Genomic DNA, 12352 nt, shown 5'->3' on the forward strand with positions numbered 1-12352 from the left:
AGCGTTTCCTCTCTCCCCTGGTGGTTTAGACATTTTTTTTCCCTCTCTTTGTCATATATCTATAGTACATTGAATCCTAATGTAAGTTGTCTCTGATGGGATATTGACCCTATTATAGAATAATTTCCTGGATAGTTGTATTTAAAGTGGCTATTTGTGTGTTTTTAAAATTAAGGGAATTTCTGCACAAACACATATGTACAGGAAGCATATTTCGCCAATTTATTTAATCATTTGACAATCCAGTAACACCAAACAGTACATGAATAGTGAGGGAGAGCGAAGAAATGGGGAAAGGAATTATGTTAAGAGAAAAACATGACATCAAGCAATGATTTCTTCATACTGTTGATCCTGATTCCATGCAGAAAAGGATGTGTCCGCTTCTCAGTGACACGGCTACAGGAGCAGAAAACAGGACAGAAGGTTGAGTTGACCAGACTCTGTGATAGCGTGACTGGGGTGAGCCTCAGGAAGTATAATGTCAAGGGTTGGGAGAGGTTTTAGTTAACACAGCGCACAAGTTCCACGGGGAATGTCAGACATTCCATCTCTGTGATATGGGAGGACCCAATGGAATTTTTCCATGCATGTACATAGGATGGGACCCTTCATGATTAGGATCCCTATAATATGGAAGGAGCCACTGGAATTTTTCCATGTGTGTACATAGGATGAGACCTTTCATGATTAGGATCCCTTTCAGGACTTTGATAATTTCAGAATGCCTGTTCACAGGCACCACCTATCCAAAAGGATTTTACAGGATCTTTGATGGAGTTATGCTCTGTTCTTCCAATTCTAAAAGCTTTATGGCTTGAAGATGTTGTGTTCAGCCTGGAAGCTAATGTCTCTGTTTGCTCTTTTTTCCTCCATTTCTTCCCAACAACAGCGACAAAAGGTACATTTTAGCCTACACCAGCATCATGCTTTGACGCTTATCTTACTGTAGAAAGTTCAAAAATCACACGTTAAGGAAATCTCGTTCTGCAGAACAACACCCCTGGGAGGCATGTATCACATAGCATTTTGGGGGAGTTTCCAACGCGACGATTACAATTATGTGAAATCACACCTGGTGTGTGCAGAGGGAATAGGGACATGTATAGACAACCCTCAACTGAGACTGAATGAAAAAACCCATTGTTTTTCCAGTCATACCTGCCAACGTCTGCCATCTCCTGCTTCTCTCGGAAGAACTATCATTGGCATGATTTTTGCATGATAAGGCTTTATCACCAACACTGCTTTTTAGGATGAATGTACTAGGATGTGGTATTTGCAATTTCAGTAGGACTCAGGGTAAACACAATAACCTCATAAAAAAGCTCTCTACTGACATAATTATTGGGCTAGTTGACATAGAAACCCTCACAACAGTCATGCTTACTTACAATATTTAGAAGGAGTTGGTGTCACTGGTTTTGTTAATTGACAGGACAGTCATCTGGGGACAAAACAAATGCAAAAAGTGAAAAAAAGGACCAACCAATCATGACCATTTCCCAATATTTGAAAGGATTTCCTCTTTTTTTTTTTTTTAATTTGAATTTGAAAAAATTTTACTTGTTTGAGCAAGAGTGAAAGTGAGTGGGAACAGGAGCTGGGTGTGGAGTCTGATGCAGGGAATTAAAATTTTTAAATTAAAATTTTAAAATTAAGGGGTGTCTGGGTGGCTCAGTGGGTTAAAGCTTCTGCCTTCGGCTCAGGTCATGATCCCAGGGTCCTGGGATCGAGCCCCACATCAAGCTCTCTCCTTGGTAGGGAAGCCTGCTTCCTCCTCTCTCTCTACCTACCTCTGCCTACTTGTGATCACTGTTGTCAAATAAATAAATAAAATCTTTTAAAAAAATAAAAATGAAAATAGAAAAATAAAATTAAAATTAAAATCATGACCTGAGCTGAAATCAAGAGTCGGATGCTTAACCAACCTCACCACCCAGGTGCCCCATGATTTCTTCTTTTAAATGAAGGGTTTTATAAAGGATAATTCGTGGAAGAGAAAATTCAAAAAGAAATCCGTTTGTTTCCTTGTAGCATATTTATATATCAGGTAAGGGATATATTCAGGTAAAATTATATATATATATATATCACATTACCGGTACTGACGAGATTTACAATATTTTCTTCCGGAATATTCCTTTGTCTAACCAACTCCTTGAATTTCTCAACAGCTTCCTCATTGACTTGATGTGTTCTGCCTGAAAATCACAATGCGTGAAGCAGAAATTGCCCATTAGAACTCCTAGGAATTTCTGAATACAGAAAGAGAAACATGAAGGGGGAAATCTAGTCTTTCACTGAGTCTCAAATGATTACCATTGACCTTGTCTCAACGTCAGCTCTCTGACTTTGGTGGATAGGAGCCATTAAACCCTCTGTGATTGCATGGCCATGAGCTGTCTAGGAGTGCAGGACCCCAGGGACACATCAGGAACTCCATGAATCTTGGACCCGACCCATCAAGAACATCCAATCTACGGCGTGTCTGCCTTTGCCTCAGAATCTGTGTCTGACACTCACGTCGGGTTCTGGACCCAAACTGCAAGCGTGATTCTCACCTTCCAGACAAAAACATCCCCATCGCATGTAGACTCAGAGACAGCTTGTTTTGTTTCGTTTTTTTAAAAATTTAAACCACAGTTCTCAAATGCCCTTTCCAGATTGAAACCCAGTATCCCGCAGACTCTAGCACCCATCTCCACACCGCTTGTGTTTTATTGAGAGGTTGAAATAGTGTTGGCAACAACAATGCATTAGAAAGACGAAATATAATGAAGGTTCATTTTGAAAGCTTCTGTCCCGAGGCTGGTCAGTGGATTTGGAAAAAAATGGTCATAAATTGAAGGCTTGGGGTCAACCTAAAGAAAGCTGAGGTTTGAAATTAGTTGACCTGCTATGAAACTACTTCTAATGAAACTCATTTTTTTTTTGTTTCAATTTTTCATTTTAATAAATGGGAGTTATTTTTAAAGACCTCCCTCTTCTTCTGACTTTTGTTTACACCTTTCTTTTTAGAATCATTCCAGGATCCTTGACACAATGCACATGAAGACTTTGGCCTTGTTGGCAGAATCATTAACAGTGTCCAAAAGTACTGATTTTCTCCATGAAAATGTTGACAGTCGAAATTTGATATGGCCACGACCATCGCCAGGATGTCATACATACCCGCCAATAAAGCGAAAACTGTGGTGTGTCCTTCTTCATCCACATTGATATCATAGGCCAGCATAATGTTTGGGGTTATCCTGACAACTTGGAAATCGTTGGTCCCCTCATCTGTGAGGGAGAAAAAATATATATATATGTAAAATTAATATAAAGTTATATAAAATTTATATATGTATATAAAGACTCGCCTTTGTTAATTTATGGTAGATTGGCTTTACCATGGTGTAGTTGGTGTATGGGTAATGACATTCTCGTACCAGACTCTGTGTCCCCTTCGCGGTGTAGTATGAACATTAACGTTGCTTATGACAATGAGAACAAGGACGGTAGGGGACACTTTTCCTTAGTGCCACCTTCTTCGGCAATGAAACATCTCACACCTCCCAGTGTTACTAAAATAGTCCCTAAAATGTGTTGCCATGACACCCACATGTCTCTAAACAACACGTGTTGGGATTACATGGCATATTATCATATACAAGTTTGAAATCTTTTCATATTGGCCATATCCCAGCAATGGAGTTGACTTCTCTTTAGATCAGCTGCCGTTCAAAACCATGCATAACTGTATGCTGAGTGTCTACTCTGTATCGGGCAACCCTCCAGGCCTTTGGTTAATGCCAAAGGCTGCATTCACTCTGCCCCTTAATCTAGGTGTATGGGTGAACACATTTAAAACTTCCACGAATACACCCATTTTTATGACTATTGGTTATACTGTGAACACATCATGGGTGGGGACAATCTCAACATTCGATTCAGATCCCACATGCATGTGGCACCTTGCTCTCTGTCTAGGCCCATCCATCCCGCCATGTTTCTAAGAAAAAGAAAAAGGCAGCGATCCACATGCCAAACCTTCCCACATGCATCCTTCCTTCCAACCACAGCATACATAGCACCTTATTTGAACCACTGCTCCAGATTTTACCTGAAACTCTGCCGGTTTGTGAGTCCCACTGAACTAGCATTAGTCTACCATGGCGAAAGACCAAGGAGCCCCAGACGGAACTTCACCATCTCCCAGACAAGTCTCTGAGCCTTGCCCAAGCCTACTCTACCTCCATGAGTCTTGGGTTATGTGGAAAGAATTTAAATATGGTTTTGTGCATCTCTAAAGATTCTTGGTAACCACTTGGGATGACAATGTCATAAAGGAGGGCTTTGCAGGAAACCTCACTAAGTCGGTTTATAAAGGGAACGCAGGTCATGGAAGTAGCGGGATGAAATACGTTAAGGCCACCACTAGTTTTATCCCTTGGTTTCTCCAGAACAGAGCTGGGTAGGTTGCAAATCCTAGTTCCCAAAGTCAGCTCAAAGTAAGTCGAGCTCATGGTATTTCTCTCCTGCCTTAAATTGCCGTGTCCAAATCCTGTTAAAAAGGGCTACGGAAATGCAGAAAATTAAAGAAAGGGTGACAGAGAACATCGATGGCACAAGCAAACGGAAAGATCATCTACGAGTAAGAGAAATGAAATAATTAAAAACAATCTCCTGGTAATATAAAAGCGGCAGAAGGACAGGCATATAATCGACTTTATTTTCGTATCTTCTACTTAACTACATACCCATTGTGCTGTTTGTTATCTTAGACAAGGACTGTAACCACAGATTTACACATTTAAATTTTAATATGATAGTTAGACATGAGGCCACTTAAAATTTGGAACGTTGTTTAGGGTCATTAGAAAGCGCTTAGGGATCTGATTCTTAACCGGCATCCGCATGGCTTTCGACAGAATCTGAGCTTATGAAGAAATGTGCCTGGTGTGGGAAATAACTGATTCCCTTGGATTTTAAGTTAATCGCCTGCATACGGAATGGAGTAAAAGGCTTTAAGACAATTTTTTAAAATGTATTCCATCGGGGCACTTGGGTGGCTCCATGGGTTAAAGCCTCTGCCTTCGGCTCAGGTCATGATCTCGGAGTCCTGGGATCGAGCCCCACATCGGACTTTCTGCTCAGCAGGGAGCCTGCTTCCTCCTCTCTCTCTGCCTGCCTCTCTGCCTACTTATGATCTCTGTCAAATAAATAAATAAAATCTTTAAAAATAAAATAAAATGTATTTCCTTATAGCAAAATGACATCAATACGTAAACTCAAGATAGACCAGTTAGATTGAGTTCCTAAGGTCGTTTTACCTTATCTGGCAACATTTTCATGCAATTGAGAACCTTAGGAAACAAACCATCTAAACACACGGTCTGACCACTCCTTTAATAATACTCGTAATTGGAAGGAGCCACCCATGTCCTATGATCGAACTGTCTGTGCATGACAAAATAAAGTGCTTGGAAAATTTAGGGACATTGTGCCCGGTCATACTTCTGATCGTTCATCAAAATAGAATTCAGGCACACAGAGTTCCGGAAAGAAGTTGAGGCTAAGAATTCAATCTTAAAATATCAGTAAACCGATTATACTTACAATCGACATGGATCATATCGTTGAGTCCTATCGTTCCCATGACAGATTTTTCTGTGCATTCTCCATTCACCCTAAAAATGAAAATGTCTTTAAGTAGATGGATGAAAACCATGAAACCCTGGTCCGTAATTAACATCTTCGTTCTTTCAGCCACAGAAAACCCTATTTGAGGTGTCCTGTCAGTGCCTATGAACCATGATAAACAATGTGACCTTCGAAAGAGAAGTAGGTGTACCACCATCAAGTGTCACCTGGCAAGGACGTCTTTGTCTACACGTGGCATCAGACTAGTAGTTTTAACGACAGAGAGGAGATACAAAACACGTCATATTTAAAGCCAGTTAAACATGAAGACATATGAGGGGCCCCTGGGGGGCTCAGATGGTTAAGCATCTGCCTTTGACTCAGGTCATGATCCTGGGGTCCCAGGATCGAGTCCCACATCGGGCTCCCTGCTCAGCGGGGCATCTGCTGCTCCCTTTCCCTCTGAACCTCCTCCCCACTTGTGCTCTCTCTCTCTCTCTCTATCTCAAATAAATAAATAAATAAATAACATGAAAAAATCCGAAATATTGGAAAGTTATTAAAATACTAGAAAATAATAAACATTTTCTGGTAACAGACAGAAATAGCTCTCAAGGCACGCCTTAGCCATTCTCACAACACTGGGAAAGATTTCTTACCCAATATAAAAAACAAAAAATCATCCCCCCCAAAAAAACAAAGAAATATGGGTTTAATTTAATCAGAACCACGAACTTCCATTTAAAAAAAAACCCTAAGAAAACGAAACACTGAACAACATATATATATAAACACATTGCACACACACACCCACAGACACACACAAGCCCACATGATACACGTTTGTGATACGTAGAAAGTAAATGCATATTACATACAACCATCACCTATGTGTCCCATATATAGCAAAAGAGTCCGTGGGTCTCTGTGACAAAAAAATGTGTATTTGGAAAAATAGGAACAATGCGTACAGAACAAATAATTAAACACGGAAGAGTCCGACTAAAATGAAGCAATGTGTTGAACAGATACGTCACAAAAGAGGGGCCCCAGGAAGCTGTGGTCCCCACTTTGAGTCATTAGGGACGTACAAAGTAAAAGCCAGTTCCCGTTTGCCCGGAATGGATAAAACCACAGACCAAGTCAACCCCGAGGTTTGGAAAAAACGGGTTGCCGTGATGATGTGATATCTTGCTGGTCATAATCCTAACGGCGCTGTCACTTGGAAAACAATTTGAATTTCCTGTCGTTAGAGATGCTGAGGTCACCCATAGACAACTACAATGCCACCGTGTCACAGTCCCCAGGAGAACAGCAAATAATATGTCCATGCAAACACGTGGCAGAGCGACCTTATCAAAGCCGTCCCCAATACCCACAACGTGCAGACCTTATCCCGTACCTGGAAAATGTGCCCGCTGTTTTGGACACAAAGTACTTTAACTCAGCAGTGACAAAAGGGACTAATTGTCCCAGAAGCCCTGTGCCTATATGGTTAAAGCCTTATGGGGGATGAGAAAAACAGGAGGAGACACACTGTGTGTGATTCCACTGCGTGATGTTCTGGAGCAGAGGAGAAAAGCTTGTCAGAAAAGTTCTCCATGTGGCCCCACGGGCAGACACTGGGAGAGAAGCAGACTTTCGGTGGCGATGGAAAAGGTCCCGTACCTTGACTAGCAATGACAAACGGTTGTACACGTGTGTGAAAGTTCACCCACTATGCCTTCACGTGCACGCCTGCGATCTCACGTGCATGACATTTCAGTAGACCTGAGTGCAGAAGGAGGGGCCCCATGAAAAGTCAGCGAAATGCAGACGGACACAAAAGTATAAAAATGACCCCAAAACATCATAGGGTATTCTTTAAAAAAAAATATGGAGGAGCGCCTGGGTGGCTCAGGGGGTTAAGCCTCTGCCTTCAGCTCAGGTCATGATCTCAGGGTCCTGGGATCGAGCCCCACATCGGGCTCTCTGCTCAGCAGGGAACCTGCTTCCTCCTCTCTCTCTGCCTGCCTCTCTGCCTACTTGTGATCTCTCTCTCTCTCTGTCAAATAAATAAATAAATAATATTTAAAAATATTTTAAAAATATGGAAAACTGACAGGTATACTTATTAGGATATGATGTCTGCGTAATTTCATTATATATATATAACATCTAACCAACAGTATCAGATTATACATAATCAATTCTATATCTATCGGAATAGGATATGTGTGTAATTTGATTATATGTATATATAATACATAATCAACCATGTCGTAGAGTGTCTGTAATCAATTATATAATTAGTTATATATCAACTATATATCAATTATATAATTAATTATATAATTGCATAGCATTACATATATTATAATTATTGCGTATTATATATAGCAGTTTTATCCATTACTAAGTTCAGAATGCATTCCAGTACTATTAATGGAATGCTCACACTACTGCTAGCATATATATATATATAATAATTATATATTACCATATATGTACTGTACATTTTTATATATTAGACTCATATTATAATAATTATATGTTATTATATATTATAATGTATTATATATTAAAATTATTATATATTATTATATATTATAATTGTAAACCACGTTTATAATTATCAAACATGAACAAACATGTTCATTCATGACATTTGTACATCAATTATATCAATTACATTTGTATTTATACAAATATATATTTGTATTATACATTATCATATTATAATATATTATAATATATATTATATTATATATATCATGCATTATATATAATATTATTTATATATCATATCATATATCATATATATGTGTAATGTATTATTATATATTATAATTTTATCATATGTTATGTATTATGTATTATATATTATTATATATTATAATTGTAAAACATGTTTATAATTATCTAACATGTTCATTTGTGATATTTGCATATCCATTATATCAATTACACTTGTATATGTATAAACCCATCTCTCCAAACTCAACCCTCTTATTTTACTTTCTCAACGCTCATCTTTTTTTGTTTTCTGTTCTTCAGCACCTGTGTCTGTGTGTGGAAACTAGAGAGAGAGGTTCTCACTCAGTTTGTTATAATGCACGATTTTTGATACATGTTCTGAACCCCTTTATCCTTGGAAGAATCACCCTCCCCTTTATGCCCCTTCCAATTTCTTCCCGATTCATAACAGATGAATGCATCTCTCTCCTTATTTTCAGTCCTTTACTCCTGTGTGTTCTCCAGCCAGTACCTTGCCGGGTATCTCTAAACCTCGCAATATTTCCTTTACATCTCCCTCAAGTCCCCCTTTACAAAGTTCTTTCACTTTCCTTGTACGGCCAACTTTTGGAACTATTAAGCGATCATCCGTTCCCAGTGCAATTCTACCTGGATCGGAAGGACTGCAAACAGTAAAGATTAACAATTCCCTTTCCACGTGCCATGCAAACATAGGTTTTAACCTTACACACAGTGGATCTGTCTGCATGAGTTTGTGCTTTGGGATGCCCTATATTTCTTTTAAATAATTCCTCCTGCTTCCTCCCTTCCTTCATTCAGTTTAAAGCCCTTTCTGTTGATCTGTGTGCCAACATGTGTCCTCTTTCTTCCTCCTTTGTTGGAAAATTCCCAGCACATCTTCAAAGGCATCCTACACATACCCTGTCCCTTGTGACCTTTCATAGAACAGCCTCCAACCCCCACCATATGATCACGGGCCATTTTCTGGGGGTCTCTTTCCATCTAGACTTTACTCTTAACAATAGAATTTCACGTGGTATTGTTATGAGTTTAGAGATCTGTATCAGACTCTATTTTACCAGTGAAGGTAAAAAAACAAATAAATAAATAACTCTCATCTTCTCTTAGTCTTTTGAGTTCTTAATAAAATGCCTATCCTATAGTGGGCATTTTATAAATAGTAGTTGAAGTAGCAAAGGCTTTGGTGAATGTCACAATTCAATGACGTTCAAAATTTGCTACTTGTGAGTTCTTCAGGGTAGAGAATGATAGAGCCAGTGGCAGGAACCCTACAGTCCCAGAAGCTCCATGAAGACCATCTCCTTAAAGCAAGAAGGTTGTGCTCAATTTATAAGGAACTGAAACTTCAACGCCATGCAGATATTACATTGCAAACATGGAGCTCAGATGCATTAACAGGTGTTTTTGCTCTGTGTGATTTTTACTTACTTGATGAAAAAATTGAATAAGATTTTCCTTCTTGGCACGTCCACATCAATATGTCTGATATAACCCCTAAATGGGCTGTTTTCACTGAGCTTCTCAGCGTTGCTAGCTGCCAGGTATATCGTCTTCCATTGTCCTGCAAGCTAAAGGCAAAGTTCCTTTCAGTAACTTTACTCAATTCCCTTTTATTTTCTCCAGCATCATCCCATATGATTATGCCTTGTCTTTTGCATCAGCACAGAACTAACTTTTTGAACAACCCAGGATTTATAAACTACTGGAAAAAGCCAAGTCGGCAACAAATCAACACATTGACATATTCCTAAAATAGCATATCCATTCTTACCCAATGCAAGACCTCAACCCCGATAGCTCATGGGCTGCTGCATGTCCTCTTTTACAAGTACAGTAGACATGTATAAAGGGCCAGTGACTAGACTCTAGGAGACACGTACAGTAGATGCGTGTAAGACGCCTATTTACAGAGGAGTTCTCAGTTTCCAGGTAGACGGCTAATCCTGACGCAAGTCAATTGGAGAGACATAGGAAAACCCCCGAGAACATGCACATACACATCAAGACCTCTTTGTCAGGCCACCCAGTTTCTGTTACCCGTGTCAATGCATTAAGTAAGGGTAGCTGGGCATCACAAGCCGCAACAAGGACAAGAGACAACAGTAAAATCTTCATGTCTCCAGCACGTCTTGGTTCCTCCTCTGGAGAAGCTCTGAGTAGATTGCCGGTTGCTAAGATTCTGAATTTCTGTTGCTTTATATAGTATATGTCTGAGGATGTCGCAATGTTTGTCTATTTGTCATTCTTTTCAAGAGAGTGTTATGTAATACTGACAACATCCTGGTTGGCAGTGATGTATCCCAAAGACCTGTGAAATCTGGGGCACGTTGCTCATTTCTTCCTCGACTCTGGAAAAGACATTCAGAAGCTCGGTTGGCCTGTACCATTGTTTGGATCAAGCCTGCATATCTCATGTAATGTGGATACTCCCTCATTCATTCTTGGGGAAAAGAAATGTCCCCTTCCCTCTTTGTTGGATGTGTTGCAAGGAGATCACCTTCCTGCCCCAGCACAACTGTTCCCTGTTTCTTGGGAAAAGATGGAAGGATGTATGTGGGGGCTTTGCCACAAACCAACTCATAAATGCAAAGGCCAACGTGCAGGTTGGGAGACATCTGGTTTTCCTCTTTCCCAGCAAGCTGGGGGTGAAACCACTTTGAGGCTCTTCACAGAGAAAGTTGTACACAGTCCTGAGCGTGTCTGTCCCTCTGAGCTTATTATGAATATCAGATAATTATATATCTATGGAAAGCTCATAGGAGAGTGTTTAGCTTGGAGAAAACAGGTCTTAAGTTGTTATTAATATCTTTGAAGAAAACCAGTGAACCAGTCAATCAAATAAGAGTCTCTTAGGAAGCTGCTACCATCATCGGTTTGTTCAACATTAAATGAACTTGCCACTCATCCTTACAGGCTAATAAAGTGAAACAAGAAAACAGGTATCTTGTGATTCTTTTGCTCACATCTGGTCAATTATGAAATAGAATAAGGGGGCTGTGGGATAAGAACAGAAACACTGGAATGCCTAGAATAAATGAGTATCTTTTTAATGATTTTTTTGAAGATTTTATTTATTTATTTGACAGAGATCACAAGTAGGCAGAGAGAGAGAGAGAGAGAGAGAGAGAGAGAGGAGGAAGCAGGCTCTCCACTGAGCAGAAAGCCCGATGCGGGACCTGATCCCAGGACCCTGAGATCATGAGCTGAGCTGAAGGCAGAGGCTTAACCACTGAGCCACCCAGGTGCCCCATGAGTATCTTTTTAAATATGATAAGACCAGGGTAAACAAGACCTAAAACACAGGCAGTGGCACTAATCCCTCATGAAACGTTGGCTTGTGTCCTCTTCCAAACTCATGTGTTGACGCCCTACTTGCCAGACCCCCAGAATGGGATATACTTTGGAAATAGGGTCACTGTGACAATGTAGTTGGCTGTAGTTAGTTCAGAGCAGGTCATGGTGGACTAGGGTGGGCCCCTGATCCAATATGGTTGGTGTCTTTCTAAAAGGGGAAAATTTGGATGCACATGCACACAGAAAATGTAGGGTGATGCTGTCACAAAGCAGCAACCTTCCACCGGCAAGAAGACAGAGATAGAGCAGACCCTCCTCTAGAGACTTCATGGAGACTACAGCCCTGCCCACATCCCATCTCACACTTCTGGCCTCCTTATCTCCAAGGTAATACATCTCTCTTGCTCTAAGCTACCCATTTTGATTGATACTTTGACCGGTTGATTGATTCTACAGTATCCCTAAGAAACGCTTACGCACTCGGGATTTGATATCAACTATGACTTGGGCCACGTAGCTAAGGTCCTTGCCACGTCCTTCCACCTCTGCCTGAGCCCACTGAACTGATGGAAGACCTTCTTTTCTCTGAGGCTAAGAACTCAGTAGGGCATGAGAGCTCTAGTTCTCATGCCACCTGCTTGGAAGTTGTCGGGAGACCACATCTACAAATGAA

At 40.2% G+C, this 12352-nt stretch overlaps 1 protein-coding gene across 1 annotated transcript; it reads right to left on the reverse strand.

The window, feature by feature from the left end:
* Nucleotides 1-309: 309 nt before the first annotated feature.
* LOC125092349 (odorant-binding protein-like) lies at nucleotides 310-10536 on the reverse strand. The gene is made up of 7 exons (XM_047716763.1): nucleotides 10423-10536; nucleotides 9814-9953; nucleotides 5605-5675; nucleotides 3175-3285; nucleotides 2103-2204; nucleotides 1395-1447; nucleotides 310-399 (listed from the first exon to the last, which is right to left on the reverse strand). Exons 1-6 carry the CDS (start codon nucleotides 10498-10500, stop codon nucleotides 1428-1430), a joined length of 522 nt encoding a protein of 173 aa, XP_047572719.1. The 5' UTR covers nucleotides 10501-10536; the 3' UTR covers nucleotides 310-399; nucleotides 1395-1427.
* Nucleotides 10537-12352: the final 1816 nt, after the last annotated feature.

The sequence above is a fragment of the Lutra lutra genome, chromosome X (genome assembly GCF_902655055.1).
Source record: "Lutra lutra chromosome X, mLutLut1.2, whole genome shotgun sequence".
NCBI lineage: Eukaryota > Metazoa > Chordata > Mammalia > Carnivora > Mustelidae > Lutra > Lutra lutra.